Source organism: Merops nubicus, unplaced genomic scaffold (assembly GCF_000691845.1).
Source record: "Merops nubicus isolate BGI_N331 unplaced genomic scaffold, ASM69184v1 scaffold9843, whole genome shotgun sequence".
Taxonomy (NCBI): Eukaryota; Metazoa; Chordata; class Aves; order Coraciiformes; family Meropidae; genus Merops; species Merops nubicus.
This window is the reverse complement of record NW_008599732.1, coordinates 7140-22884: the sequence shown is the minus strand read 5'-3', so window position 1 is coordinate 22884 and position 15745 is coordinate 7140. Positions and strand designations below refer to the sequence as shown.

The 15745-nt window shown below is 39.6% G+C and overlaps 1 protein-coding gene across 1 annotated transcript in view; it reads left to right on the top strand.

The window, feature by feature from the left end:
* Nucleotides 1–11135, top strand: part of FAM169A (family with sequence similarity 169, member A) — a 20354-nt gene extending 9219 nt beyond the window's left edge. Inside the window, exons 6-12 of the mRNA XM_008937500.1 lie at nucleotides 1180–1308; nucleotides 1537–1640; nucleotides 5410–5485; nucleotides 5826–5952; nucleotides 8087–8252; nucleotides 9104–9310; nucleotides 10593–11135. Coding sequence (XP_008935748.1) covers nucleotides 1180–1308; nucleotides 1537–1640; nucleotides 5410–5485; nucleotides 5826–5952; nucleotides 8087–8252; nucleotides 9104–9310; nucleotides 10593–11135 — 1352 coding nt within the window. The remainder of the gene's footprint in view (nucleotides 1–1179; nucleotides 1309–1536; nucleotides 1641–5409; nucleotides 5486–5825; nucleotides 5953–8086; nucleotides 8253–9103; nucleotides 9311–10592) is intronic.
* Nucleotides 11136–15745: the final 4610 nt, after the last annotated feature.

The following is a 15745-nucleotide window of genomic DNA, read 5'->3' as shown; positions in this document are numbered from 1 at the left end:
CACAAAGGCTCCTGTAGCTGAGTAAGATGACTTTGTCAACAGGCTCCTCATAATCCAGTGACCTGTAGGAGACACCAAGCCCAAGGTTCCCTTAGTCTTTAATTCTTACCCATAAACTTTTGACTTGCTTGTGGCTGTTCTTCAGGGACAGCTCTTCACACTCTGTCTTGATGTGGAGGGCAGTGCTTCCCCCTCCCTCCTCACCCGTCTCTTCTCAACAGCCTGTAGCCGTTGATAGCTGCACTCCAGTCATGGACTTGCCTCCATTCAGTTATCAGGATCCCCCTCATACAGTGTTTTTTCTAGTTCCCGTTTCTGTCTCCTCCTCTCTCAGCCTCCCTCATGCTCCTTAACCTTCCTGCTTCATCTTGTAGCTCTGGCACCAGGCTGAGCAGGTCAGACACCTTGGTCACACTATAGGCAGCTGTTCTCTCCACTGCCACCCGTTACCAGTGGGAGGCTCTGGCACTCCCTGCAGCCTGGGACCTGGATGGCTGCCTGTTTTCTTGGGAGCTCTGGTTTTGCCACATCCATCCTGTTGAGTGCTAAGATCAGAGCATTCTGCCTCGATGTTCAAACAACACTATTAGGCATTAGTAGTGTAGCAAGTGAAGGGTGGTAGTGTTCCTGGCAGCTACTATGGAATAATGCCAAAGCATCTCTCTCCATGTGTAAGTTTAGTATGTATATTGGGAGAAGAGGGTTGGAGGGACAGCAGTGAAGAAAATGTTCCAGAAGTGAACAGTGAGTGGATGATAAACCACACAATGGTAGTGTGTTTGCATTCACAAAGAGTGTTTTTTAGGAGTGCCTGTAATAACACGAGATTACAAAATTCACTTGACTATGTCCTCTGCCTCAGAGCCCTTCCATCCTGCCTCAGGTCTTGTAACTGGCAGCGATAGTGACCAGTAAAGTTGTAAAACTCTCAAGTGGGTACTTGGAGAAGAAGAAAATCTCAACTCTTTGTTTTCAGTTTGAGATAATAATGGCAAGTATTTAAACCTGAAGAAATGATTTATTGGGAAGGATGAGTAGGATAAAGCAGTATTACATGATGGTTTATGTGTATGAATGGAAGATGGCAAATTAATTTGATTTCAGATAAATTTAAAAAACTGAGGTACTGTCAAGTATATAGTACATGTAATACAGTGGGGTTTTCTTATATTTGCTCAGCTTGTAAGCAATATTTCGAGAAGCACCCTGGAGAACGTAACCTTTTCTGGGAAGTGGAGGGAGCAGGACATTGGTTCCAGAAAAGGTCTATTCTGGCTGTGTGGCAAAAGGATAACGTCATAAATAAAGGTAAGGACGCTTTGTTTTGTTGTCTTCTGACACTTTGTAAAAGTTGAACAAACACCATACAAGTACAACAGTGACTTCTGTGAACACAGCGGGTGGAAACTGGCAGATTCTTATTTGTACTGAGATCAGTGAGATCATATTTAGAATGGGTAATTGTTATGTAAAGGTGCTAAAACTTTCAATTTCTGTTTGATATTTCTGTTTGATTTTTTTTTTTACATCTTACAGCAGAGGCTTCACAGAGAGAAAATAAAGCAAAGGATTGTTTTCAGCAGTCTGCAGCAGTAGCTGAAGCAAGTGGACAGAAAGCTGAGCTAGAAACAAAGCAAAGTGTAGGTACACAGACTGTTACTACCTCTCCTGCTGGCTTTGTTTTTAGAATTTATTACATCACTTGATTTGTTTCAAGTCTGTGCTATATATAAAGGACAAACACTTAAGTGATTTTTTGTGTGGATGTTAAGCTTCTCATTGATGTAACACCAATGACTAAGCTGGGGTTAAAAATGCTGCCTTGGGGTGAGGGAGGGGGTGGGTTTTCCCACTGACTGTAGAGGGTCTGTGTCATAGCTGTCAGTGTCTGTAATTCTGTAATTTGAACTGTTTGCTAGCACATTAGAGAAAGATAACATTTCAGCTGCCTCTGAGATTTAACTGTCTAGAAACTCTGTTGAACAGCCTAGTAATTTTAAGTGTAGACAGACTGAGGAAAAGCTTTTATAGAAGTGCATATTCACATCAAAGCTCAGTACAATGGAAGAATGTTTAGTTTGCATTGAGTTATACTTTGTCTACATAGGTTTAGAACTTTCTTTGTACATATTTGAAATATAAACCAGATTGCAGCTACATGTGGATATGTGTTCATGAATGTGTTTGTCTTTTAATTTTATGAAGCTGTTCCTCTCTCATTTCTGTTCTGCGGCCATGCAGAATATGCCTGAGAATAACTTGTAGCTCCAAATACATTGAATATGGATTTGTGTGCTTCAGGACTGTCTGTAGGATTGACATGACCGTGCTCTCACAGGAGTCAAAGCTGCAATTAAAAATGGGAGATAATAGCTGAATAGATGCTCTCAGATATCAATATCTAAACTTTAGTTTTGAAATGTAAGTAAAATTTTTCCCAGTTGAGAAAATCAGCATTTTGCAAAGCAAAACTGACAGCAAAAGAAGTGATGTTTTAGTCACTAAATGACCATAAACAAGAACTCTTTAGTTGTCTTTCATTTGTAATGAATTTGACCTTCATCACTGAGTTCTAGATCCAGTAATGATAATATCATCAAAATGATCTAAAAAATGCATGCGTTGATTGTAGAGCTAGCTATACACATATAACTGGAGAAAATAGTAAAAGGATAGTAATTCTTAGGACTTCTGTTGCTGTGAGCTAAGAACTCAAGCCCTGTCTCTTGCGTTCTTCCAGAAGAGGAAGATGGTAGATGCTAAAGTGCTCCAACTCCTCATAGCTTGGTAGAAATGATGACAGCTCTCTTCTTGGCACTTGCACTATCTACAAGCAGTTCAGTGCTTAGGAAACTGATAGACCACCAAACAAAATAAAATGGCCCACTTTCCCCAAACCAGGAAAAAACATTTTAATGTGTGTACCTTGTATCCATTTTGGAGTATCAAGTGCCTGACCACTGAGTCCTTACCTTACTTGCAGAAGAAAATGAAGTACTGGGATGGGGAGGAGGAACAAGAGACAAAAGAGCTCTGATATAAACAGCCTCTTCTGCTGACTGTGCATGTAATCTGCATTACTGCTGAATCACTATTGCCTTTTAACCCCAGCTGGCAGCTTCTGCCCCACACAGCCATTTGTTCCCTCCCCCACCATGGGATGGGTGAGAGAAGTGAAAGGGTGAAAGTGAGAAAACTCCTGTGTTGAGTTAAAGACAGTTTATATAGGTAAAGCAAAACAAGGAATTCATTCACCACTTCCTGTGCTCGTCTGTCTCCGGGAAAGGCAGACTCCATCATGCATTGTGATTACTTAGGAAGACAAATGCCACATCTCCGAATGCTCCTTCTTCCCCAGGCTTTATATCATAGAATAAGGTTGGAAAAGACTTCCAAGACCAAATCCAACCATCACCTGACATTAAAGCATGTCCTTAAGTATCTCATCTACATATTTTTTGAACACCTCCAGGGTTGGTGACTCCTGTTCCAATGCCTCGCTACTTTTTCAGTAAAGAAATTCTTCCTAATATCTAATCAAAACCTCCCCTGGAGCAACCTGAGTCCATTTCCTCTTATCCTATCATCAGTGTTATATTTTATTAGTGAAACCACGCCAATATTAATTTAGTAATTTTATTAAGCAAGCAACAATAGCGAAACCACACCAATATTAATTTAGTAATTTTATTAAGCAAGCAGCAATAAGTAAAACAGTGCTGGGCGGCCGGGGAGTTTCCTCACTCCACCAACGGCGCTCAACAACCCCCCCCAGAGTCTCTTATTATATACTCTTCTTTTTTCTGGTGTAACTTATCTCTTTCTTCCTTCTGCAGCTGCGCCAACTGTTGCTAGGGGGTCCTTTCTGCCTTCCAGTGGTCTTGAACGAGGGGGTTGTGTCATTCTTGGTGATTGTTTCATTACACACATGATCACCCAACCTAACCCAAATCCTTCCCCCTATTTTCATTGTTTACAACACAGAATAACTATAGGTTCAAAGCAAGCAAGCATGCGATTTCAAACAGACTGCTCTCACAGCAAATTCTGTTGGTTAATCTTTAAGCAGGCAAAATGAGTTTTAAAACAAACAAGAAAAGTAATTAAAAGAAAACAATTAAACAATCAAAGTTTGATTAACAAACTACAGGTTATCATTACAATGAGTAACCTGGAAGAAGAGACCAACATCCGCCTCACTACACTACAGCCTCCTTTCAGGCAGTCGTAGAGAGTTACAAGATCTCCCCTCAGCCTTCTCTTCTCCAGGTTAAACAAACCCAGTTACCTCAGTTGCTTCTCCTGAGACATGTTCCCCAGACCCTTCACCAGCTTTGTTGCCCTTCTCTGGACCTGCTCCAGCACCTCAGTATCCTTCTTATACTGTGGTGCCCAAAAGAGAACCCAGTAGTCAAGCTGGGGCCTCACCAGTGCTGAGTCCAGGGTCACAATCAGTTCCTTACTCCTGCTGATCACACTGTTTCTGATACAAACCAGGATACCATTGGCCTTCTTGGCCAGCTAGGCACACTGCTGGCTCCTGTTCAGCCAGCTGTCTACCAGCACCCACAGGTCCCTTTCTGCCTGGTAGCTTTCCAGCCACTCTTCCCTAAGCCTGGAGCATTGCCTGGGCTCTTAATCAAAGTGCAGGACCCAGCACTTGGTCTTATTAAACCTCATGCAACTGACTTCATCATGCTGAGCATGATGTCATATATTTTGAAATATCCCTTAGGCCAGTTTGGTCCAGCTGTCCCAGCTGTGTCTTCTCCCAGCTTCTTGTGCACCACCAGCCTACTCACTGGTGGGGTAGGACTATGAAGAAAGTTAACTCTATCCCATCCCAAACCAACTATCACTGAGTTTTTTTTTCATTTCTGTTCCCTTTCTTTACATGGGCTCTGTATTCTGTTACATGCCACTACAAAAATAAGACTCCCAGATAAAATACACATATGAAAAGAACACTTTCCTTTTAAATTTCATTGACTCTTGTAGTGTAAGCCATTTGTTTTATACAGAAAGAGGAAACAAGCAAAAAAAGACTTCTAGCATTTGATTATGTGGACAACTGTTATAAATGGAATGATTAGGAAAAAAAAACTTGGTAGTGTTTTTCACAATGACAGGTTACTATCTAATCTTCTGTTTTGAGGCCAGAGGTAAAAAGCAGAAAAAAACCCCCTTCCAATAAAGATAATTTACAAATCTACATTTTATCTCTCAACATATATTTGTTTAATGTATATGTTAAATTGTAAATATCTTAAATCAACATGTAAATAAGAATGGTTGTAACTACTCTTCAGTGGGATCGCTACTATGAATTAGCACTTTACAAAGATGCAACCACAGATAAGGAGATTAATTTGTTTTTTTAATAACTTCAGCTTTGCTTTTGCTTCACAGGCTGACTCTCAAAAAGGTAAAGAATCAATAGATACCCATGCAAGCACATCTGAAGGTAAAATTAATTTGATTATCAGTATTGTGATTACTGTGAGTTAATAGGTTATCCTCTTGTACTGCTTTCAGTCTGAGTGTATTCATCTGCAGAGTGTATAAAAACATGCCTTCCACTAAAGTGCTGAGGCTCAATTTGTAAACCTCTTAGAGGACTTCGAATAAAATTGTTATGAGTCTTGGTAAAGATAACGCATATGCATTCAGAAAAAAAAGTATCACAGTGAAATGCTGTTCTACTTGCAGTGAGTTTCTTTAATTAAATATTGGAGGGGAGGAAATTATATGCAGAACTTAGATGATGTTTGTTCATTTGCATTGAATTTGTTGTTTTGTTGTTTTTTTTTTCCCCCATAACATAGGTCCTGTTTCCGTTTGGACACGAAGCAGTCATTTAAAACGTCCCAGGATAGGAAAAAATAGCCAGGAATCTCAATCTGAAACTTCCCAAGGAGATGAGGAAAATACTCTTCATGTGTCAGAGAGCAGGTAAAGTAGCCCATATTTTACTGATTTCTCATTTTGTTGCTTGGGCAGTAACAAACTACATCAGTGTCTCACAGTGTGCTCGTTGGTATTTTTTCTCCTTTCTTCCTACCTTACTTGATTGTTTTTAAATTTACTAAAAATAATGCTTGGTGTGAGAGAGGAAATTGAGATATCACCTGCAGAGTGATTGCACCAAAATGTAGTGTCACTGAAAGCTCAGCAGATACTGGAAAGAACAATAAGAAGATAGTGAAGGCCGAGGGCAGTTCTGTTTTCACTGAGTCTGCGTGAAGGTGAAAAAAATGGCTATTTATGCAGCATGGTTTCTTGCAATATAATTGGATGTGTATCCCTGATGCTACGTGTGATCTTCGGAGATGTCCCTGACCTCTTGTTGTGGTGGCATATTACAGTAAAATAGTGTGACTATTCAGTTTGAGAGCTGGTTACTGCGTGTCACTTAGTAACAAGACATTTATAGGGAGCTGCCTATCTTCAAAGTAAAACCCTTTGTGTAGACAAATTCTGATTTAAAAGCATTCTGTCCAAACTTAGGTCCTGTTTAAAAAAAAAAAAAAAAAGTAATTTCCAGTTCAAAGAATGTTATGTTGTGTAATAATTCTCAGATGGGGATCTGAAAAATGGTGCCACATGTGTACCATAAGAATTCATATGAGACGGGGCCTGTACTGGTTTGCACTGACTCTCATCCAGAAAGCAGAACTGTGGCTATTTCAGATTAAGTAATTAGTTAATTTCTCGTTCCTTCTTCTTCCTGCGTGTGAGTGTTGTGTGTGCTCATAGACACAGACAGCACCCGTACAAACCCTCCATCTCTCTACTCTCATTCTCTTAAAAAAAAAAAAAAAAAAATACAACCCCAAAAACCTCTTTTGAAGAACTTAAGATAATATGGTTATTTTCTAGGAAACTTCTTATACTTGTTCCACTGGGTTTCTTTCAGTACTACTAGCTGGGCTTCATTTTTTTTTTTTTTTTTTTCCATATGAGGCTGAGTTCTACAGCTAGATACAGCCTAATTTTTCTCTTTAAGTTGTGGAACTACCAAGATGGAGCACTGCTGTCTTGCACTGCCAGCATGCTGCCCTGAGGTGGTTCAGACAAGCTAAATGGCGTGGTTTGAGACTGCTAGAGAAGGAGAAATTCTTTCCCCTGTTATAACTGACTAGTTAGTATGCAAGAGGGCTAGCCTGTTACTGAACATCAGTATTTTGGGCTTTGCAAAACGAAGTCAATGAGGTCCTACTTCTCCTTTGAACAAGGTACGTAATGTGGTATTTGTGAACAGAGCTAAGAGGAATCCTTATGGCAACAGAGCAAGACACCAGCTGATTCTCTCCCTCCAGGCACATTAGCAAATGCGGCAGGATCTTCTGTCAGAGGCCACCTCCTCTGGAGTCTTTGTCTCAAGTCTGGCACCTGAGAAAAAAGAACACTAATATTGTCTTTGCTATGAGGTTGTGAAGCAGCCTGCTGCAAATCTAGTGCATGTACTTTTTTCTTTGTTCATATGTAATACTTCCAGTTCACCTGGGTTTTACCATCTCAGAAATGAGACCTGAATTTTTGAGATGGTGTTACTACCCATCAGGTGAATCAGAGTTTTATCTTTAGAAATTGCTAATTTAGTCTCTAGCTGATTGAATCTAAGTCAGCCATGATGTGTTTACTGCCTTGCATTTTTTCCTGGCACAGTCTTGGTCATGTATATATATTCAACGATTATACAAACATACTTGCTTTTATAATTCCATAATTTTACACTGTTTCTGCAGCAGGGGTGGCAGAAGTTGCTTCCTTTCTTACCACTTTGTGGCTTCCAAATATCAAATGGATTACTGGTTTCTAAATTTAAAATTACAAACTTTAAAAAATTTCTGACTTATATTCCCATAAAATGGAAGTGAGATAGATGTCTTCATTTTATCATTTCCAAACCAATTTTTCCTAGCTGATGTTATTTTCCTAATGAGGACTTGGCCATTTTTAGATGTATTTAGTTTTCTGGATTCTTATTTCCTGTGCTGAGCATGTGATATGGTATTTTATAATTGGTCATAAAAGAATTTCCCTGCTGAAGTCACCAAAGGATATATCTTAATACCTGCTGCAGGCTGGAACTTCCTGCCCGCGCACCTGAAAGCTCTGAAGACTTAGCAGAGGTACCTGAGGAGAGTGCTGCCAAGGAGGATGAGGTCCTGGTTGCTGCAAACGAGGGCCAGTCTGTATCCGAAGCAGAGCTACATGTATCGCCCCCGGAGAAACGCAGTGAGAAGGAGGTGAGCCGGGTGCCAGCCGAGTGGTTTGGAATACACCTAGAGTTGCTGTTAAACGTGGTCCTTGCTGCCTTGACTGATGTGACTGTCAAGTGTTTGATTTTTGTACCAATGCTTTGTTGAGAAGTATATCCAAGATGCTAAGGCTAGTATAGAATTAGTTTCAGGAAATGTTCAAAATAAGTGTAATGGAATAATAGATTTCATAGGACCTTCAGTAAGGTGAATTTCTAGCTTGTCTGCCAACCTAATTTTCTTGATTTCTCCTACTCAGATATTCTGGAGAACTGGATTAAGGTCAAGATCTGATCCAGTATCTCTAGGGGTTTTTTTAAATTTCTTTGAAAAGGTAATACCTGGTATGCTTCAGTGACTACTGTTGGCTCGTTCTACTTCTCCACCTAAAGCTTGACTGCTTTGATGTTTAAATCCAGCTTTATTTAGAACTGGTTAACCACTTGAATTTAAATCTTTGATTACCCTTTGTGCCTAGTCATGCCTCCAGGTTTTTAAGTTCTCACTGGTGGGTGAGAAAGTGGAACTTGTATTACATTGTGTTCAAGGAATGACTGCAATGTGGATGCTTGTGAGATGCATAAAATCTGCACAGTTTGGCTCCTAACAATGTAAACTATGGTCAGAAATTTAGTGCAGGTGACATCACCAAGGTAATAAGCTGGTTAAGTTAACTACTCTGCACTAATTTCTTAGCACACATTTGTAGGTGTCTAAGCTATCTGCTTCTCAGTTTAAGCTAAAATTTAGATCACATGTGTACCCACTGGTGTTGGAGAACAACGGCTGGGCACAATCTTGACTTAGAAATGTAATTCTTTCTTTTTTTTTTTTTATAGGAAGCTCCGTTAGAACCTCTTAATGGTGAGGTAACAGAAGAAACTGGTAAGACCTCACTTGTGGTGGAAGAGGAAAGAGCAAATGAAGTTCTAAGTGGTGAATCAAAATTGCAGTCTGAGGGTCAAGGAGAAGAACCCGTAATGCTGTTTGTTCCCTTAATCCTTGAGTCCCAGGCAAAACCTTCAGAAGACACTGTATCAGAGAAGGTGAGAGAATTGAAAGAAAATGTGAAGTCATCTTCCTTCAGAGTGTACATAGCCTCTTGTTTTTTCTTTTGTTAAGTAACAGACAGAAAATAGTCACCACCATTGTAGGAAATTCTTGGGAGAACCAATTATTAGGCCAGATGATGTAAATCCATAAATAGAGTATACTAATGTTTCTGGTTTACTGTGCAGAATTGGGGCATGTATGCATGTGATACCAAAAAAAAAAAGACAAGGTAGCTCCAGTTTGCCGTGGCTCTAATGAAACAGCTCCTTGTCACTAAATTAGTAGTTGGATATGAGAGAAAAGCTACATCCTTGGTTTGTCTAGTAGTTCTGCCCTGGTAAATTGTATAAGCAATGAGTTACTGGTACAGTACTCTTGTAGAACGTGGATCTTACTGGTTTTTGTTTATAGTGCAAAAGCAGATTGCTACATGCTAGCAAAATGATAATTATATAGCTCTAAATAAAACCCTTTTTTTACCCCCTTGGGATTAACTTCAGAACATTTTTACTCTACCTGAATAATTATAGAATCATAGAATTACTATGGTTGCAAAAGACTTCTAGGATCATCAAGGCCAACCTTCCTCCCAACACTTCCCTAACCACTAGACCATAGCATCAAGTGCTACATCATCTCGTTTTTTGAACACCTCCAGGGATGATGACTCCACCACCTTCCTGGGCAGCCCATTCCAGTGTCTAACCACTCACTCAGTGAACAAATGCTTCCTAATGTCCAACAGAAACCTCCCCTGGTGCTACCTGAGGCCATTTCCTCTTGTCCTATCATCAGTAATTTGAGGGAAGAGACCAACACCAGCCTCACTACAACCTACAACCTCCTTTTAGGTAGCTGTAGAGAGCTATTAGGTCTCCTCTCAGTCTCCTCTTCTCCAGACTAAACAATCCCAGTTCCCTCAGCTGCTCCTCACAAGGCATGTTTTCCAGCCCTCTCACCAGCCTCATTGCCCTCATCTGGACCTGCTGCAGCACCTCCATGTCCTCCTTATCCTGTGGTGCCCAAATAATAATACTTGGAATAATTTTAATTTGAAGATAGGAGGGCCACTCCAGATATCAATTGCAGTTCACAAAACAGTATTGCACAAATAGGAAGGAAGAACTGGTTTGTTGACTACGTGTAGTATTAGAAACTGGTGGATGCCAGAATATTCTCTGACCTTGGTAGCTAGGTGCAGTCGTTGTTCAGCCTCTTCTTTCTTCAACTAATTGTCCCTTTGGTTGTTCTGCCACCTTTTCCCTTCCCCCACAGGCTTTAAATGCAAATGATTCAGAAGTGCTGTCTGAAGAAAGTACGTTGGTTGAGGAGGACACTGAAGAACATCAAGAATCTGAAAAGACCGTCAGTGAAAACGCAGCTGCTTCAGCATCGAAGGAGGAGCTCTCTGACAATGGCCTGCCCAACTCTACGGTGACTGAAGCAGCAGAAGAATCAGTTTCTGAAAACGTGTCACCCAAAACGGCCTCCTCACTGGAAGATCAAAATGAAGAAGCAGGGCACAACTCACAGGAGGCCCCTGTTGCCTTGAGTCAGAGCTCTTTGGTAGTGGTTGAACTTGCGGGTGTTTCTTTCCAGCAGCCTTCTGGACAGGAGGGGCAGAAGAACCAGCTGGAGGAACACTCAGAAGAGTCTGCTGAGCAGATGTATCAGTACACACAGGCAGCAGTGGAGCGGGCTGCTGACAGCAGCTCTGAGGAAGCAGAAATTGAGGTGCCCATTGTAGATCGGAGAAACTTGCGAAGAAAGGCCAAAGGCTACAAAGGTCCCCCCAAGAAAAAAGGAAAGCCAGCTTAAAAATGAAATGACGTTAGTTCATGTATTCATAAGGAAGTTTTAGTTTATGTAAAACACTAGAGTGTAACTAAACAATATGGGACACAGGACACATGTTTAAAATTTTGGGTTGGACTTTCTCCTAGGAAGGACTTCCTCTTTGTCACCTTTCCTCAAGTTTTCCTCAGTTTTTAACTACTAGAGATTGAGCTTCATCGGAGTCTGAAAGTAGACAGCCAGTCTCCTCCTTTTATAAAGGATACATGCTGAATAAGTACGGTTGTGGCAGCAAAGGGAGCGGTTTGCATATTAGAGGTGGCAGTTGTGGAAGGAAAATGCAGTGTGAAATCCTGGCCCTATCAAGGTCCCTTAAAGTTCCATAGACGTCCCTGAGGCCAGACCTTACTCTAGCATTTTTTTTTAATAACTTTGTGTTCTCTGCTGCGGAGAGAAGCAGAGAAAAACACCTTCCTTACTTCTTGTTCCCTTCCCATAGATTTTCTCAGATGAGATAGAAAGAATGTAAGATTCGGTAATTCTAGGTCTCAAAATACACAGGATGATGTAACTCAGTAGATCAAAGCAACATAGTCAGTGTCTGTCTCTTTAAGGAGCATCACCTGAAACGGCTGAATCAGCAGCAGCATGGTCAGCACAGTCTCTGCCATAGTGCGCTCTGATAATGGAGTTCTTCATGTGAAGACTAAGAGATGCCTACACAGTAAACTTATTTGTAGCTTCTGAAGTGAGCATCTCTGTAAACCTGAGTTTTTCCGGAGTGTAGGCTCCAGTACATACATGGAATTGTTTGAACGGCCTTCCTAACTACTTGCATGTGTTGAGTGGATATTTGATTACTTGTTACACTACAGGAAAAGGATTTGACAATTTTTGATCTCATTTTGGACTGAATGGAAGCAGTGCTTTGTGTTTTCCAAATACTTGGCTGGTGCTGTGGGGTAACTATTAAAATGTTGTGTGACTCCTGTGAGCACTGGCATTTCAGGTGATTGTGACTTTCATTACTGTGAATATTAGTGGATGTTTCAGCAAATGCTTGTTTGCCAAACTTCTATGCCTTTAGGAGTTAGCAGGGGATTGCTTGCAAATACGTCTGATTCCCACTTTCTTTTTCTAACTTGGCTATTATCCCTTGGATGATGGCCTCCCAGTTCACAGCTTTTCTTAAAAGTAGCAACCAAACTTTGCTGTATGGAAACAGAAATATAAAACAGACTTTTTGTGCATGTTTCCTTTCAAAGGTTCTGGCAAACCATATATTTAACTTGCCGTACATAAAATAAGTTACTCCTTAGTTTGCTATGTGTTTCTTCCAGTAAATGAAGCTCTTCTTGTAATGGGGATAAGAACAACGGTTCTAAGAAGAGGAAATCATGCCATTTTTTGTCCTGCTAAATGCCTTTTCTAAGATCAGTGACATAGTCTCCAACAGCGTCTCAAAAAGAGGGGTATCTAGAAAATGCTGTTTAGGACTTCTGAGTGCAAGGTTCACTTGAATAGTTGCAATGATGTCTTAACTTTTTATCACTCTAGGATGGTAATGTAAAAGTCTAGGTTGGATTCTATGCTTATATAGTTTAGCTGCATTTATAAGAGATTTTAACTGTATGAGATACATTCATACTGTTTCTTTCAGATGATGTATTACCATGCTTCTCTTTAATCTAGTAACAGCAGCTTATGGGGGGTGGGAGGAAGCCATTTTTAAGAAATGTGTATTACCTAAAGTTTAGATTCAAGGGCCATGGGATTACTGAATTGAATCTGGGTTTCTTGAACTATTGCACATAACTGTAACTTCCTATCCATGTACATACAGGCACTCCGTATGAAGCTATGAGTGGTAAATGTTCAATTTACTTCATGTGATTGTAAACATATTCAAGTGAACCTTAAGCATTCCAAAAACTAATCAAGCATTTTCTATAAAGCACATGAAATAAAAATTCTGTTATCTTCTGTATTTTTTACTGCTAAGATTTATTATGTGAAAAAAAAAAAAAAAAGACTGGCTAGAAAACATATCTATTCGTTGCTATGAATTGGGGATTTGTGAGGTCTGGTGGCTTAAAAAAAAGGGTGGTTGTATACATTATATTGTGACTCATCTTCTAGTTTGAGAGCAACTTTTACTAAAGATTAATCTGCTGAACACTTCAGTTGATAAAAAATGTACCCACCTACAAAAAGTGAAGTCTCGTAAGTTTTGCTTATGAAAAGTGATTCCCAATTGTTTCAATTATTTCTAGGTGGATCCGTTTGTTTATCACTTGTATTCCTTATGAACTCAGAAAACAGTGTTTGTGAGAAGGTAACGCCACTCATCTGGCATGTACTTTTCATGGCTAAGTTGGAACTGATTTTGATTAGTATCTTAAGACATTTGCATACTGAATACATATATATTAAAACAAGATTAATAGCTTAGTTCAGATTGAGAACAGTGAGATTTCTGATCCCATTTCAGTGAGTCAGCTCTAGATACTGAACTTAAATTCCCGTCTTTAAGCTACCTCTCTAAACCTGGAGTACCTGAGGTAGCAGCTGGTGACCAGACTGTTGGGTACCGAATGTGGGCAGCTGGGCTGCAGTTTAGCTACTCTGGTAACCAGTACAGTACAGACAACCTGGACGTGGTTCCAGTTGTGATCCCAGCAGTACTTGGGACTAAAGGGTGCTGTTCATAACAACAGTTTTGGCATCAATCATCTTGCAGTGAATATGGAGTAGCAAAGTCAAAACACTGACTTCAGATAACAGGGTTTTTTTCTGTACTGATTGTCCCACTGGAATGGTAGTTTGTCTGTACCTGCCGTTATGTTAATGCAAGGGAACATACCTGACAACTGTATTTACTGAAGTGTTTTACCTTGGGCAAACCAGTGGATTTTAGGCCCAGATAATTTTTTTTTTTTTTTGGTCTGTTAACTGTCTTACTACCATCAAGCTCACAAATAATTTTTAAGGTCTAATTGCACCAGCAACCAATGATTTAAGACATCAACTTTATACAAGTTTGTACCAAATGCTATTACAACATGCTGTGGAACTACATTTGTATAGTGAAAGCAAGCAGTATTATTATTGAGGTATATTTAGTCTAGGAATAGAGATTAAAGAACATTAATTTGTGACTTCAGTCTTGCACTTCAGTGGTAAATGGTTTTGTATTTGAATCCAACATTTGTTTAAATGTTTCTCTCATACTACTTGCTAATTTTTGACAGGATTTGCTTTGCTGCTCCCACATTCTCTTTTGGTGTGTTTTCATTTCATGCAGAACTCTGGTTTGCTCTTCTCAATGTTTCATAGCGTTTTACATGAAGATGTACACATGTCTTATTTCAAAAGTGCTTTTGACTTACTTGAAGTTGTCTGACCCTCGTTTGTTGCTTTTTGAATATCATTTCGGTTGTCAATGTCTGTAATCAGATTGATCATTTACTAGTCACCAACACTACTAAGTTAAATATAGCAACAAATAGACTTAAGTTTCAGCTTCTCTGCTTTAAGTCACCATGCTAAAATTTTGTTTCCAAGAGCATACACTTCTGAAGTTATTTTCACAGATGTAGTGTTAGATGTTTTCTAAAGTAGTGATACCCTATTTATAAATCTTATGAAAGATGTGTTGCTATTCTATAGTATTGTACTTAAGTCTTGTTACAGTGTTAGTTTTTCCTTTTACTCTCTTTAGTACTGTCTTGGCTGCTTTTGAAATGTTTTGAAGTAGTAATTAAACTTATATTTTGTGATTTTTTTTTTTTTCTTTTTTTTTTTAGTATTTGAGTCCTTTCTGCTGTACAGGAGGTACGTGTTAAAGTGGTTCAGTCCACTAGAAGTAGCATCATTTTACAATCTGTCTGCTTTCAGGGAGCTTTAAGAGCTCAAAGATTAACTGAAAAATCTTTAATTGATTAAAACAACTTCCTGTACTTAATTAGCGTACACACCAAACTTCTGTTTAAAAAAACCCTGTAGAATAAAGCTATTCTGAATGTTACAGCATCCATTCTGCTGTTTATACCCACTACGCAAGATGATGCAAACTTCACCATTGCTATAGACAAGCAAAGAGAAATACTGCAACACTCCCTGCAGGGTGATACACTAAAACATCCCGATGGCACCAGTTGTGTTCCTGGGCTAGTAAGTCAGAACAGCAGTGATGTTCTTGAGAAAAGCTGTAGGAAATTGAACTGTTCTGTTTGTGCTAGTTGTTAATGTGCAGTAAAGGGTAAAGCAAAAAGAAATTAAACGGAGGGTCGTCTGTTTTGACAAAGTGCCCTCTCTCCAAGCAAATGACTTAACTGGCTTGTGACCCTTTCATAATTTCAAATCACTTGTCACTACACAAAGAAGTAAAAATCACAGTAAGTTATTAAGTCTAGACTAGGGCAATGTGTTAAACTAACAAAATATCTGTAAGAGATGAAGACTGATTGGTTAAAGTGCTGCCTTTATCAGACAGTGTAAGAGAAGTTAGAAAGCTCATGCAAAAGCAGCTAGCTTGACATTCTGCTTCTGAAATACCTGAAGAGTTCTGTTTCAAAGCTGCCGTCTTACAATGCTGTGGTATAATGACTGAGTTCTCAGTTTTCAGAGAAGTA